The sequence below is a fragment of the Phyllostomus hastatus genome, unplaced genomic scaffold, assembly GCF_019186645.2.
Source record: "Phyllostomus hastatus isolate PE091 unplaced genomic scaffold, TTU_PhHast_1.1 phas_contig_58, whole genome shotgun sequence".
In the NCBI taxonomy this organism is placed as follows: domain Eukaryota; kingdom Metazoa; phylum Chordata; class Mammalia; order Chiroptera; family Phyllostomidae; genus Phyllostomus; species Phyllostomus hastatus.
Window position 1 is genome coordinate 24,397,696 of NW_025333916.1, and position 16,959 is coordinate 24,414,654.

A 16,959-nucleotide genomic window follows, 5' to 3' on the forward strand; every position below is an offset into this window, starting at 1 on the left:
GACCTTTTGGTTTGCAGGCCGGCACTCAATCCTCTGAGCCACAGTAGCTAGGGCAAAATCTCAGACATTTTTTGTAGCAATATTTTTTTTTCTGATATATCTCCTCAGGCAAAGGAAACAAAAGAAAAAAAATAAACAAATGGGATTGCATCAAACAAAATGTTTCTGCACAGCAAAGAAAACCATCAACCAAATGAAAAGAAAACCCACTGAATGAGAGAAACTTATTCACCAATGATACATCAAATAAGGGGTTAATATCCAACATTTATTAAAAACTTATACAACAACTGTGGTCAGGTTGCTAACTTGATTGGAGTGACCTCCCATGCACCAAAAATGTTGTAGATTTGATTCTCAGTCAGGGCACATATGTAGGTTGTGGATTCAATCCCCAGTCAGGGCATGTAGAAAGGCAACTGACTGATGTTTCTCTCCCACATTGATGTCTCTCTCTTCTCTCTCTCCCTCCATCTCTGAAATCAATGAAAAAAAAAAAAGAGCTGTGCAACTCAACAGCAAAAAAACAAACATCCAATTAAAAGAATGGGCAAAGGACTTGAGTAGACACTTCTCCAAAGAGAACATACAGATGGCCAGTAGACATATGAAAAGATGCTCGATGTCACTAATCACCAGAGAAATGCAAATTAAAACCACAATGAGATACCATTCACACCTGTCAGAATGACTATCATCAATAAATCAACAAACAACAAGTGCTGGCAAGGATGTGGAGAAAAGGGAACTCTTTTGCACTGTTGGTGGGAATGCAGACCGGTGCAGCCACTGTGGAAAGCAGTATGGAGTCACCTAAAAAAATTCAATATGAAACTGCCTTATTATCCAGAGATTCCACTTCCAGAGTTTATCCAAAGAAACCTGAAACACTAATTAGAAAGAATATATACACTCCTATGTTCATTGCAGTGTTATTTACAATAGCTAAGATTTGGAAGCAGCCTAAGTGCTCATTAGTAGATGAATGGATAAAAAAAGCTGTGGTATATTTGCACAATGGAGTACTACTCAGCCATAAAAAGGAGATCTTAACTTGTGTGACAGCATGGATGGACCTGGAGAATATTATGCTAAGGGAAATAAACCAGCCAGAGAAAGGCTAGTACCACATGATTTCACTTATATGTGGAGTCTAATGAACAAAATAAAGTAATAAATAAAATAGAAACTGTTGGGAACCATCCTGCCTGATTTCATAAGCTTAACCGCACTCCCCCCTCCACCCAATGGCTAAGGCTGAGTGGGCGACCTTCAGACCAGAAGCCACTAAGGAGACAAAACTTATCTTCCTGGCAGGGGCACCACTTCTGCTCCTTTTTCTTCACTCTGCCTGGCCCCCAGTGCTTGATTGGTTAACCAATGATGGGTAAGATTCCCCAAGGGGGGAACGATGGGGAGGCCCCAGGGAAGGACTTGGGGGGCTATAGCTAAAGGGAGTGATGGACCCTTGCCCCTTGGGTTTGACAATGCCTGAGTCCTCATTCTGTCTGCAAGAAGTCTCCTAATCTCTTGGCTGCCTTACTTCCCCTGCCTGAATTAATCCTGAAACAATGCTGGTGGTGGGTACTGCCCTGTGCTGGAAAGGGCAGGTTCCCTAGGGCAATCAGGCCTAAGAAAGAATATGTTAAGTCCTATGAAACCTGCTTTGTTTAGAATGCTCTCAATTAAATAAGGGTCTAAGCAAGAAGTGAGTTTGTTCCTCAAAGTTTTATAGCTCCTTAGCTATCTGACCCTGACTCAAAATAGGCCCTCAGAGTTCTTTGTTATCTATTGTTTGATCCTTACTGCCAGACAATGATTAATGAGCTTTACCTGTATTTTTGTGCAAACAAACCCAATAAAAGCCCATTGAGGAAAAGGTTCTTGGCCCTTCTTCTTTGAGAGATCGCCCACCTTTCTTCCCCAAGCAGATCACGTCTTGGTAGACTTATTCTCATTTAAGAACCCCCCCCCACCCCCACAAGACACAGATTCATAGAGAACAGACTGATACCTGTCAGAAGAGAGCAGTTGGGGGCTGGGTGAAAAAGGTAAAGATAATGATCAAGCAAAAAGAAGGAAGGAAGGAAAGAAGGAAGGAAGGAAGGAAGGAAAGAAAGAAGGAAGGAAGGAAAGAAGAAAGAGAGAAAGAAAAAAGAAAAGAAAAGAAAAAAGAAAGAAAGAAAGAAAGATGGAGAGAAAGAAAGAAAGAAAGAAAGAATAAAGAGTTCTGACTGGTGTGACTTGGGGGTTTGAGTGCTGGCCTTCGAACCAAAGGGTCGATAGTTTGATTGCCAGTTGAGGCACATGCACACATCGGTGTTTCTCTCCCTCTCTCTCTCCCTCCTTTTCCCTCTTTCTAAAAATAAATAAATAAAATCTTAAAGAAAAAGAGAAAGAAAGGAAAAGAAAGGAAGGAGGGAGGGACAGTGTGAGAGGGAGAGAGGGAGGGTGGAAGGGAGAAAGAAAGAGAGAAAGAAAGAAAGGAAGGGAGAAAGAAAGAAAGAGAAAGAAAAAAGAAAAGGAAAGATCTGATAGGCACAAACAGTATGGCGATTACCAGAGGAAAGTGGGGTGGGGTGAGGTAGATGAGGGCAAAGGGGATAAATGGTGATGGAAGGAGATTGGAGTTAGGGTGGTGAACACAAAACATACAGATGATGTATTATAGAATTGTACAGCTGTACATACAACTTATATAATTTTATTAACCAATGTCACCCCAATAAATTCAATTAAAAAAGAAAGAGAGAAAAAATATAGCAAAAATTTAAAAATGCAATAACATGTTTGGAAGAAAAATTAAAAAAAATTCTCATAAAAATGTCTAACTGACAAGAGATGGGACTATGGAAAAGAAGACAATTAGAGGATCATTCCACAAGGTCTGACATGTAACTTAATAGGAGTTCCAGAACAAAAGACCAGATCCCAGACAAGAAAAAGCTAAAGGAGTTCATCACAACCAAACCAGTATTACAATAAATGTTGAAGGGACTTCTTTAAGAAAAAAAAAACCAAAAGTACAATAGGAATAATAAAATAGCAATAAAAACATACCTATAATAATTATTTTAAATGTAAATGGATTAAATGTTCCAATCAGACATAAGGTAGTTGAATGAGTAAGAAAACAAGACCCATGCATATGTTGCCAACAAGAGACTCACTTCAGCTACAAAGACACACATGGACTGAAAGTAAAGGAATAGAAAAGGATATTTTATGCAAATGGTAACAACAACAACAACAAAAGCTGGGATAGCAATACCTAGACATCAGACAAAAGACTGTAACCCTGGCTGGATAGACCAGTTGGTGAGAGTGTCATCCTGATACTCCAAGGTTGCCAATCCAATCCCTGGTCAGAAGTAACCAACGAATGCATAAATGAGTGGAACAACAAATCAATGTTACTCTGTCTCTCTTCTCTCTTTCCCCCTTGTTCTCTCTAAAATTATTAAATAAAAAATTTTAAAAAGACTTAAAAGAACTATAATAAACAAGGAGCCAGCACTTCCACTTCTGGGTATTTATCTGAAGAAACCCAAAACACTAATTCAAAAATAAATATGTATTCTTATGTTCATTGCAGGATGATTTACAATAGCTATGGCATGGAAGTAACCTAAGTGTCTTATCTTTTATTGATAGACAAATGGATTAAGGAGATATGTATATGTACAAGTACACAATGGAATATTACTCAGCTATAAGAAGAATGAAATCTTGCCATTTGTGATGACAGGAATGAATGTAAAGGGTAGTATGTTAAGTGAACTAAGTCAGATAGAAAAAGACAAATACCATATGATTTCACTTATAAGTGGCATCTAAACAACAAAGTAAATGCACAAACTAAACTGGAACAAACTTACAGAATCAGAGAACAAATTGATAGTTGCTAAATGGGAGGGGAGTTGCCAGGAAGAGTGAAAGAGGGAGTAAGATATACAAATTGCCAGTTATAAAAATATGGAGATACAAAGTACAGAATAGGGAACATAGTGAATAATATTTTAATAACTATGTATGATGTCAGATGAATAATAGATTTATTGGGTAATTACTTTGTAAGTTATATTAATGTCTAGTCACTATCTTTACAACTGAAACTGATACTGTATGTCAGCTGTAATTGAAAATAAAAAAGTATAAAAAATAAAGAGGAAAAAAGAGACCAGTGAAAATGGAGGAAGGATATTATTACAGAAACAATACAAAAAAAACTTCTCAGAACGGAAGGATGTAAGTTTCATGAATTCATGTCTGAGTGCTCTGCATAATAAGTAAACAAAAACTTATCCCATGGAATACTGTGCTGGCATATAACATTAAGAATAAAAAGAAGACCCTATAAGGAACCAAAAGAGATAGCATACAAAGGACCCAGAATCAGATTCAAATTGGACTTTCAACAGCAATATTGAAAGGTACAAGATTATGTGGGAAAATGATTTTCAACCTATAATTTTGTACCCAGCTAAACTATCAAACCACCATGTAGTAGAATAAAAGCATTTTCAGATTTACAAACTCTAAAAAGTTATCTCCTATGTACCCTGTATAAGCAGTTATTGGAGTTTGTAGTCTCCCATAACAAAAATTAAAATTAAGAAAGAGGAAGTCATGGTATCTAAAAATGGTAGTTCCAACACAGGAGAAAGGTTAAGGGAATTCCCAAGACTTTGAAAATCCATCAATGTAATAATAATTATACACATTTATTGCTTAGAATAGTGCTTATCTGACACATGGTGAGGGTTCATTAAATTATTTTCTTCACAATACTTACCACAATCAGACATTTTTACATATTAGCCTATCTCCTCCACTAGAAAGTAAGCTCCATTAGGGCAGGACCTTGTTTTATTGATGACTTCATTCTTAGCTTCTAAGACAGTGTCTTGGAGTAAAGAACTTCAAGAAATTTTTGTACAATCTGAACAAATTTATTGAATGTTTAAAAACATAGGACCTGGCTAGGGTAGCTCAGTGGATTGAGTGCGGGCTGTGAACCAAAGTGTTGCAGGTTCGATTCTCAGTCAGGATACATGCCTGGGTTGCAGGCCATGACCCCCCAGCAACCACACATTGATGTTTCTCTCTCTCTCTCTTGCTCCCTCCCTTCCCTCTCTAAAAATAAATAAATAAAAAATTTAAAAAACATAAATTAACTATTGAATTATAGTATTTTCTTTTTAATATGTTTTATTGATTGTGCTATTACAGTTGTCCCATTATCCCCTTTCATTCTCTTACACCCTGTACACCCTCTCCCACCCACATTCTCCCCCATCAGTTCATGTCCATGTGTCATAAGTTCTTTAGCTTCTACATTTCCCATACTATTCTTGCCCTCCCCCTGCCTATTTTTTACCTACCATCTATGCTACTTATTCTCTGTACCTTTTCCCCCTCTCTCCTCCTCCCACTCCCCTGTTGCTAACCCTCCATATGATCTCCATTTCTGTGGTTCTGTTCCTGTTCTAGTTGTTTGCTTAGTTTGTTTTTGTTTTAGGTGTCGTTATTAAAAATTGTGAGTTTGCTGTCACTTTACTATATGTGTTTTTTATCTTCTTTTTCTTAGATAAGTCCCTTTAACCTTTCATACAATAAGGGCTTGGTGATGATGAACTCCTTTAACTTGACCTTATCTGAGAAGCACTTTATCTGCCCTTTCATTCTAAATGATCTAAATGAAAGAGCAATCTGGGATGTAGGTCCTTGCCTTTCATGACTTGGAATATTTCTTTCCAGCCCCTTCTTGCCTGCAAGGTCTCTTTTGAGAAATCAGCTGACAGTCTGATGGGAACTCCTTTGTAGGTTACTCTCTCCTTATCTCTTGATGCTTCTAGGATTCTCTCCTTAATTTTTACTTTGGCTAATGTAATTTATGATGTGCCTTGGTGTGTCCCTCCTTGGGTCCAACTTCTTTGGGACTCTCTGAACTTCCTGGACTTCCTGGAAGTCTATTTCCTTTGTTATGCTGGGGAAGTTCTCCTTTATTATTTGTTCAAATAACTTTTCCACTTTTTGCTCTTCCTCTTCCCCTTCTAGTACCCCTATAATTCGGATGTTGGGACGTTTCAAGATGTCCTGGAGGCTCCTAAGCCTCTCCTCATTTTAGAATTCTTATTTCTTCATTCTTTTCTGTTTGGTTGTTTTTTTTCTTCCTTCTGGTCCACTCCATTGATTTGAGTCCCAGTTTTCTTCCCATCATTATTGGTTCCCTGTGCATTTTCCTTCATTTCACTTATTGTAGCCTTCATTTTTTCATCTAATTTGTGACCATATTCAACCAATTCTGTGAGCATCCTGATCACCAGTGCTCTGAACTGTGTATCTGATAGGTTGGCTATCTCTTGGTTGTGTAGTTGTATTCGCGGAGCTTTGGAGTTGTGGAGCTTTGATTTGTTCTTCCTTTTGGGCCATTTTTTTTTTGTCTTGTCCTTCATGTTATATATGAGGGCAGAGCCTTAAGTGTTCACCAGGGTGGGTCAACGCAGTCACTGAGTTGTGATGCTGTATGTGGGGGCAGGGTCCAAGAGGGAACAATGGCACTTGCTTTGCTCTCTGTCAGATTTCAGTCCCTTCTGCCGCTTCTCCCAAGCAAACTGGGCCTTTCTGGTGCTGAGTGGGTTTGTGCACATTTTAGGACCCTGTGGGTCTCTCCAACCAACTCTTCTGTGAGGCTGAGAGTCTCTCTGAGCACCTCAAACCTCCAAAGGTATTTTCAATTGGTGTTTTGAGGCTTTATTTCCCAGCACTGGGACCCTGGGTTGTGCAGTCTCTCTTGCTCCCCAGTTTTGCCTGGTTTATCTGCATGCAAATTTGGGACCGCTGGGTCAGCCAGCTGCCTTGCGTGCAGTGCCTTGCTTCACAATCGCCGCCTCGCTGGGTCTGCCTGTTGCTATCCTGCGGCTGGGGTCTGCCAGCTGCTGCCTGTGCACCCAGGGTCCACCTGCTGCCATCTCGCGCTCCCGGGTTTTGTCATCTGCTGCATTACACGCCTGGTGCCACTGCTTTTTGTGCCTTGACCCCTCTCCACCCGGCCGCCTGACTCTGCCCTGCCTACCGGTCTAGATGAATGTGTCTATTTTAACTCCTTGGTTGTCAGACTTCCATACAGTTTAATTTTCTGTCAGTTCTGGTTGTTATTTTGTTTCTAAATTGTTGTCCTTATTTTGGTTGTGTGAGGAGGCACAGTGTGTCTACCTATGCCTCCATCTTGGCCAGAAGTCTGAATTATAGTATTTTCTTAAATGGACTTTCTATAACTGTGTGAATATTGACAGATCTATGTATGTACTGCAGTTGTTGCAGGGGAAGAACGTGGTTGATCTTTAAATTGAATTGAAAAAGAGCCATAAGAAGAGGAACAATACGCACCTGAAAAAAATCTAGTCTGAATTATTGATATAAATGTTAAAGTAAACTTAGTATGTGATAACACCAGAACCAGGAGGAAAAAAAAACCGAGATGATTATATAAAGTGCTTAATATAGTGCCTAGCATATAGCACCTACTAAATAAATACTAGCAAACTAGAAAAACACTTTGAAAAGACACTTAAAATATAGAAGTTAAATTATATTTTGACAACTGCATACACCTGTGCAACCACCTGATCTAGAAAATTTCCATCACTCCCTCTACCCTTTTTCAACAAACCCCATCAAAAAGATTCCCTCTACCCTTAACAACCCCTCAAAAATGTCTTTGTCTTAATGCCCAGACCTGTGAACATGAACAGATCTGTGACTAAGTTACATGGCAATAGGGACTTTGAAGACCTTAAATAGGAATTATCCTGATTGCCTGTGTGGGTCCACTGTAACTACATGAGTCCTTGAATGTAGAGGAAGAAGGCAGAAGAGGTGGTCAGAGAAAGATGCAATAGTGGAAGAATAGGCAGGAGAGATCTGAAGCAGGAGAAGCCTATCACCTACTGTTCCTGGCTTTGAAGACAGAGGAGGGTGGGGGGGGGAGGGTGTCACAAGCCAGACTGCAGGTGGCCACTATAAGCTAGGAATACCAGTAAAGAAACAGGGACCTCAGTCCTACAACCACAATGACTGAATTTAACCAACCTGAATGAAGAAGAAAATGGATTCTTCCCCACAGCCTCTAGGAAATGCAGCCTTGCAGCACTTTGATTTTAACCCAGTGAGACCCATACTGGACTTCTGACCTACAGAACTGTGTTTGTGTTAAGCCACTAAATTTGTGGTAATGTTATGACAGCAATGGAAAATTAATAAAAATGACTTTCTGTGCTCTATCACTATAGTCTTCTCTGCTCTTGGACTATATACACATGGAATCATACAGTATGAACTGTTGTCTGGCTTCTTTCACTTAACAATGTTTTTGAGATTAATATATTGTAACAGAAATCTAAAAAAATTGCTGAGTAGTATTCCATTATGAATATACCACAATGTATCCATTCTCCCGATGGACATTTTTTTCCCCCATTTTTTGCCTATTGTGAACACATACATTCTTGTACAAGTCTTTTATGGACACACTTTTCTTTTTTCCTTTTTAATTATTTGGTTGTTGTTCAATTACAGTTGTTTGCATTTCCCTCCCCCACTCCCCTCCACCCCAGCCAAACCCACCTCCCTCCCTTGCTTCTACCCTCCCCCTTGGTTTTGTACATGTGTCCTTTATAGTAGTTCCTGAAAACCCTTCCCCACATTGTCCCCTCCCCCCTGGACACAGTTTTCTTGGGAGTAGAACCACTAAGTCACAGGCTGGATGTTATATTTAACTTGCCAAGCTAGCATAGTGTTGAGTTCTAGTTGCTTCATACCTTCACCACTTCACTGAACTGAGTACTTTATTACTTTTAACAAAGATTGTTTATTTTTAAAGCGAAGGGAGGAAGAGGGAAACATCAATATGTGGTTGCCTCTCATGTGCCCCGCACCAGGGACTTGGCCTGAAACCCAGGCATGTTCCCTACACTGGGAATTGAACCTGTGACCTTTTGGTTCATAGGCTGGCACTCAGTCCACTGGGTTACACCAGCCAGGGCTGAACTGAGCATTTCAAATTTGTGTATTTTATTGTACGTTAGTATATCTCTAAAATATCACAAAAGAAAAAAATGTAGCAAGACACTATTTGTATATGAACAATATATAATAGCTATCCTTGTCAAACTGGACTGTGGGTAGAAAGAACATGCAAAAAAAAAGATTAAAAAATCCAACTTTACCTTTTGAATTGATTTATAATTTACTAGAACATTTACTTCTGAAAAATCACTCCAAAAGGGAAATAAACATTAGTGGTTTTAAAATGAACTCAGTTTGGCAAAACCTGCGATACAGCGAAGCCGCAGTAAGTGAACCATGATATAGTGAGGGACGACTGACTGTATACTTCACTGGTGAGTACCCATACAGAATTTTATGTGTTGTTAAAATTACGTAGGTTTGAGTGTAGAAAGTGTTTAAGAGCATATGAAGTGTTTATAAGAGTATGGGAAAGGTTAATAAGAGAGTAGGAAAGGTTTATAGGAGTGTGGGAAGGGTTTATAAAGCCTTAAAATATATATAAATAATAAAATAAATATAACCCTGCTACTTCACAGATTTTCACCTATCGTGGGGGGTCTCTGGAATGTAACTCCTGAGATAGGTGAGGGATCACTGTATATGTAATCTTTGCATATCTAAACTTCATACAAATTAAGGCCATAAGAAGTGTTTGCCTTAAAATTTCTATTTTAAGACATATTAACATTGCTGATGGATGACAAATTGGGACAATCTGTATGGAGTGCACTTAGCAGTGTTTTTCAGATTTATAAATGCTCTAAACCAGGGTGTCAAACTCATTTTCACTGGGGCCCACATTAGCTTCACACTTGCCTTCAAAGGGCCAAATGCAATTTCAACTCCTTAACAGTTAAGGAGTAGTTACATTTATACAGTCCTAAAATTATTTTGGTCCTTTGAAGGCAACCACGAGGCTGATGTGGCCCCCAGTGAAAATGAGTTTGACACCCTTGCTCTAAACCCTTTGCTTCTGAAATTCTGCTTGTTGGAGTTTCTTCCACATATTTCTTTGCACATATGCAAAATGATGTTTGTACAAGGCTATTTGTATCAGCATTGTAGGAACAAAAGAGTGGAATCAACTTAAAAAAAATCCATCAATAGCTTTACAGCTAAGAAAAAGAATAAGGGCCCTGGCTGGCATAGCTCAGTGGATTGAGTGCGGGCTGCCAACCAAAGTGTCACAGGTTCGATTCCCAGTCAGGGTACATGCCTAGGTTGCAGGCCACGGCCCCCAGCAACCGCACATTGATATTTCTCTCTCTTTCTCCCTCCCTTCCCTCTCTAAAAATAAATAAGTAAATAAATAAAAAGGCGATTAAAAAAAGAATAAGGATGTTTTTTAATGTTTCAACTATGGAATAATTTCTAAGTAAAAAATAATACATACATGCATTTGCTTGGATATTCATAAAATATCTAGAAGGGTATACTAGAAACTAGTAAGTGTAATAATTTTTATTACTATTATTATGTTTTTAGACAGAGAGGAAGAGAAACATTGTGTGGTTGCCTCTTGCATGCCCCCCCAACTGGGGACCTGGTCTGCAACCCAGGCATGTGACCCGACCAGGAATTGAACCAGTGACCCCTTGGTTCACAGGTCAGCGCTCAGTCCATTAAGCCACACCAGCCAGGACACAAGTGTAATAATTTTTAGAGAGAACTGTGTACCTGAGTGACAGTTTAGAGGATTTTGCCATTTATTCTTTTGATTTTCACCATGTGTCCATTAACTAGTAGACATGCATGTCTGCATTAATATAGTGGGTATTTTAGGGGAGAATCATAATCTAAATTTAAAGTAAAACCAGAATCCTTTAGTGATATTTAATTATTTATAGCTTCATTATTATTCTGCAGTAATTAAAAAAGCTTAAAGTTTGATAAATTATTATGTAATAGGAGTAATAAATCGATGTCATAAAAGATGTAAAAGTTTATTCTAAGTGGAAATCAGAGCACCTAAATTGGTAATAGGGAAAATAATAGTTGAAAAGAAAGAGAAGAGAGAGAAATTAATAGGTGGGTCAAGTAACCACCACCACCCTTCTTAAGGCAAACAAACTATAAACAGACTTCTGTTTTGGGTATTACTTTAAGCTTGTTTAGTCACTTAATATCTAATTAATTTCTTAGATGCTGATTGTTACAGGAAAAAAAGAGAAATTAATAAAAGCTACCTCTGAAGTCAAGTTTAAAATATTAACAATTCTGTAACTTTATTTGGTCCTGTTCAACTTTCAATTCATGCTCTTCATAGCCCTGTGAATTTGAGCAGATTTTATTCTTTTATGTAAGAGAATAAAGATACCCAGAGAGGTTGAGTTGCTTAAAGCCACAATTTGTATGTGCTGCAACCAGTACCCAGGTGCTTCTCAAAACTGGAGTTTGCCTACTTTCCACCTGTACCTCCTTAACCTTCAGCCTCTACCTTTTCTCTCAGTCAATTTTATATTTTCTTGTTGTTTATATGCCTTCTAAGGGAAATAATAATTTTAATAATGGTGCAATATTCATTGTATCTATCTACTTAAAAATTTTTAATGTATAAAAATTGTACTAAAACATCAATATGCAATTATTTTCCCATCACTGAAAAAATTTTAATATGTATTGAAGATTCTGGACCAGATAATGTATAAAGAGAAGACAAGGAATATCCAAATAACTTATAAGAAATTTCTAAATCTCTCACATATTAAAATTATTAAGACAAAAATATAATTTACAGTACACATTTGCCATTATGTTATAGATAAGAAATAGTACCCATACTAAAATTCATCCCCCTTATCAAAATTTGTAGTATAAGAATGAAAAATATTCCGATTCCTATAAATAGGTAGGTATTCAAGTTTCTTTTGGACAACATTCTTTGGTGTTTATAAAACTGCATATATTACTACATATCTATCGTACAGTCTCTTCAGACTGTACATTCAGTTTAAATTGGAAATTAAAAATATAAATTAGATATTAACTATAGAAAATAGAGTATTTTGATTTCATGGTGCCCAAGTGTTGATGGACAAGATTTACTTATTAAAATTTTAAAATAAACTACCTATGCTTTGATACTTTTTACATATTTACATGTACCAGAAATTTAAAAAAATTACATCTGTAGGCAGAAAATTCAACTCTGAGTTGACAATTATTTGTGAGTCTCTCAACTGGCTCTTCCACAACATATGGAGCTAAATGAAGGATGAAAAGCCTAGCACTGCTTGGATACCAGCTTGGTAAGCAATTACGAATGCCAGATGCATAATCAGAAATGGAATATTCTACTTTAGAAGCAGAAGACAAGTGAATGAATAACATGGACAAAACTTAGTATAAGTTCTTAACCCTAATAAAGTAATTATTCATTTGCGACTATTACCAAAAGTAAAAAAATTTATTTTACACAGTGGTTGGTTTTTGTAATACATCAAAAACTGTAATGTTATACTTTCCTATTCTCACTGCTTTTCTCATACCAGTGGTTGAAGTTTTCCCAAATAATTTACTTTACATTTAAAGTGGCAATACAGATTTTACTTAATGAATTTAAGTTATAATTAGAAACTAGTTTTATTTACAGAAAATCCATAAATATAGAACTTTTATTCCTATTTTATCTAGGGCTATGCAAAAAATTGACTAAAAATTTTTCATCTGTGTCTTTGTAATAAACGTAAATACATTATTTACAATGGAGATGCTGACAGAAAAGTAAACACAGAAGTAATTTTGGTCTTCACTTGATTCCATCATTATATGTTCATTTTCAAAGATGATATGATACATCATGTTTACTCAAATTCTTATTATACACATAATTCAAATGTTGGTTTTCTTTGAACAATGAATGCTTCATTCTGTATTTAAATTTCCTTTAAGAAAGATTCCTTGATCCAATAGTAGGGAACATTAAACATTTTTTTTCAAATACGGCAAAAACGTTTCTGTACAACTGTGTGCAATTTTCTTCCTTCTGGCAACATTATAAATACTTAGTCATTTAATCTCCATTGTTCACATTCCTGGGTTATCTCACATGATGTAAGTACCATCTTTGTAGTATTTCATGGACTCCATTTGTTTTGTCATAGCCAGGACATCATGAAATCCAGTACTTAGGCCAGACATATGTTGAAAATACGCTTCTTTTTCCACTTGAATTGTTAAATTGTTTACTCCAGCATCTTTAAGTATTCCTGTAACCTGTTATAAAAATCCACACATTTTGAAGCATTTAGATTAATGCATTTAATGCACGTCTTAACTGATACCCATTTTTAAAAAAAGATTTTATTTATTTTATTTTTAGAGAGAGGAAGGAAGGGAGAAAGTGAGGGACAGAAACGTCAATTTGCGATTGTCTCTTGTGTGCTCCTACAGGGGACCTGGCCCACAACCCAGGAATGTGCCCTGAGTAGGAATCAAACTGGCAACCCTTTGGTTTGCAGGCCAGTAGTCAATCCTCTAAGCCACACCAGCCAGGGCTGATATCCCATTTTTTTATAGCTACAGATAGTCAGAGATAAATCCACAAAATAGTGTTTATTATTTATATGGTCAAATGTTAGGTAGGCTTTTAGACAACCAGTAAATTCTGACCTCACATTCAAAGTAGTATAGGAAAGCAGCTACTGTTTCCAATTCAGAATGTCTAGGACAGGGATACAGGGACTATTTTAATTCCTATCTCCAACCATAGCATATGCATATACCCTACCAACATTATTATTATTATTAATTTAGGGCTATCAAGAAATAACATTTATTGATAATCTGGGAATCAAGGTGGATCATAAATAAATTTTATTTGACATTAACTTAAGATGATCCTCTAAATAATAAAACTTGATTTTACTTTAACCAGTTTTGGATATAAAAAAACCTAGATGGGAAGAAATGTTATGTTATCCTTAGCTGAAAAACTGGTATCTTTAAATAGTTAAATTACTATTGAACTATATGAGTTACAATGTATGTATTTTGTGCATGAATTAACTCAACTGAAATTACTATAAAAACAAAAGATTACTACCTGCTGTACTATTCTTTGTTCCAGCACATCAGCTGTCACCTGTATATGAATTGTTCCTGCCACAATACTGGCAGAATGACGCCAAAAATGAGGGTCTCGGTATGATATTAATCCTTCAATTTTCTGTATCTGTCAAATAAAAGGAGAGGTGATATTATAAATGGACTTAAAGATTATAACTTACTTAAAAAAACAAACAAACAGTGTTTTTGGTCCAGGAACCACTACTAAGCTGATTTAAAAAAAAAAAAAGGTAACAAAGAGAGCCCAGAAGTGAGAAAGGAATATAAGAGTCAACTAGCTTAAAGTAAGGGTGCTAAGAATATTTTGATTTAGTAATAATGTCAAGGAAGGTAACTCTGAATAGGAAGTACAGGTGTCTCTGTAACCAACAGTTGCACATCAATTTTCATCTATGTAAGGTACACTCTGCCAACTCTGAACAGTGGGTATGTTCAATAAATTACATGGTTTTCTTTAAGCTAATATACACATTTGCAAATTGTTTGTTATTACACATTTGAAAGATATCTTCTATGATCAACAATTGAGAGCTGGTTAAAAGAGACTACCCATTGTCATTAAAAATGTATTAGAATATCAACATGACATAACTGAATGAGGAAAATTTAAAAAGCAGCACAAAATAGTTATTTTTTGTAATTGTGCTCCTACAATTTTATTTTTAACATATTTTTATATATAGAAATAATTTTTAAAAGTTTCTTTCTAGGTGGTAGAATTATGAGATCCTCCTTTTTTGTACCATATTTCGGTATTTTCTGTAATAGGTATTATTTTAAAATGAAAAACTTTTTTTAGTAAGATGTATATTCATTAATTATGAGATGATGAGAAAAACATATTTATGAAAATAATGGGTTAGGGTGCTATACCTTAAATATTCTAGATGCTAACTTTTCATCAGCAGATCCTAATTGCTTTAATATGATATGGCAAACCACAAGCTGAAAAATATTCTATTTTTCTAATTCATAGAAAAAACTATGAACTGCCTGTTTAACCAGCTGAGTCACATACCCGTCAGGGTTGGAAATATATCTTTATATGGTATGGTGGTATAGATATATATAGCTTTTGTTTTGCACCACATATAAATGTTAATTAGGTCAACCCTTTTCCCCCTACTGATCTGAATTGTCATCTTTGGTATATTCTGAAATTTGTAAGTTCCTGGGCCTGTTTCTGATTTTTAAAATCAGAATTAATCTGTGTGTTTATTATTGTTCAAGAACAAAACCATTAGTTTTGTTAGTTAATTTGTAACTTTATAATGACAGGATAGGACCCTTTAAATTAATTTAATTATGTAAATTTATGCATTTTTTTGGTTTATTCTCAAGCATTAACTCTTCCAAATAAGCTTCCAAGTAACAGTGGATGATCTATCCTCCCCCAAAACAAAAACGAAGTCCAAATGAGAGACAACTGCACTGGGATTTAAATGAAGGAAAATCAGCATCTTCATAATACAGCTTCCCATCCAGGAAAATATCTTTCTCAATTTATCCAGTCCCTATTTTATGACCTTTAAATAAAACTGTATCTTCTTCATTCATATCTTGAACATTTCTTGTTAGGTCAACTTAATTTCAAATGCTATTTTAAAAGGAAAAAAAATAGTGAAGAAATTACAATACCTTTTCTAAGGCAAGATGTAATTCTTTTTCATATTCTGGTGGCAGTCTCAGAAGTAGAACCTGACAGGCATCTTTAATCAATGGAACAACACTGAGAAATATTAATATAGCAATAAAAAGAGAACAGAGAGGATCAGCAATGAACCATCCAAACTGCTCTATGAGAATTGTGGATACGATCACACCAATACTGCCCAGTGTGTCTGCCAAAACATGTAGAAATACACCTAGAAGTAAAATATATCAAAACATTAAAAATGAATTTATATCTAATTTAGTTCTTTTAGCCATTCTGTAAATATTACTGGGTACCTACTAGGCACCCATCACTGCTAGGGGCTGGTACTTCAAAATGACTAAAACATTGTTACTACCCTCAAGTAATTCACAGCCGAGTGGTAAAAAGGTAAGAGTGGGCCAATATACAACAGTGTGGTGAGTTTTATGGTGGTGTGGTTTGTCTGGGGAGGCTTCCTGGAAATTGTACATGAGCCAAACCCTAACATTACCCAAATACTTATATTAAACACGGGATAAAGAATTCAATATAGTAAGTGGTAAATATTTCCCCCATTTTTTTTCACAGTACAATAAAAATCCCCTGGTTCTTTTATAATGGAAGTTCATAATGGCATACTTGGTGTTTCCCTTGCAGATAATATTTATGCAACTGTCACATGATGAAAAGGACTCTATAATTACAGCAATTTACATTTATAAATAAACATGAGCATCTCCCACAGCAGATGATTTCATACCCCTTTTTTTAGCCACAGATTGTTTTTCCAAAAATAAAATTGTACCAGAAGCCCAATACTTAATACAAATAAACAGTGTCAATTCACAACATGGCTGAAAGGTATGCCAATATTTGGCAAGGACTCACCCCTCATGTTAGCGTTCATGCCTCCACCTGCAGATCCATGGCTATGACCGTGCCCATGGTCACCGTGTCCATGCATGTGGTGTGAATGGCTGTGATCAGATGAGTGGCAGCTTCCTTGAGAAGCTCCATGGGTATGGTTATGGGCATGGCTAAAGGCACAGATACCAATAAGGTTTACTATCAGTCCTCCGACTGAGACTGGCTAGCAAAAGGGAGAAAAGAAAACCTTTAAATTTGTAATTAAAAAATAAATTTGTTACTTAAAAGTTAGTGTATAGCTATATATGTTTTTCTGT

General features: G+C 36.4%; 1 protein-coding gene across 2 annotated transcripts in view; it reads right to left on the reverse strand.

The window, feature by feature from the left end:
• Nucleotides 1–12,459: 12,459 nt before the first annotated feature.
• SLC30A5 (solute carrier family 30 member 5) overlaps nt 12,460–16,959 on the reverse strand; it is a 34,430-nt gene continuing 29,930 nt past the window's right edge. For both annotated transcript variants that reach the window (XM_045848072.1, XM_045848071.1), the window contains 4 exons: nt 16,664–16,865; nt 15,778–16,004; nt 14,117–14,245; nt 12,460–13,287 (listed from right to left, as the gene is read on the reverse strand). In XM_045848072.1, the coding sequence (XP_045704028.1) occupies nt 13,117–13,287; nt 14,117–14,245; nt 15,778–16,004; nt 16,664–16,865 (729 nt within the window). In that variant the 3' untranslated portion in view covers nt 12,460–13,116. The remainder of the gene's footprint in view (nt 13,288–14,116; nt 14,246–15,777; nt 16,005–16,663; nt 16,866–16,959) is intronic.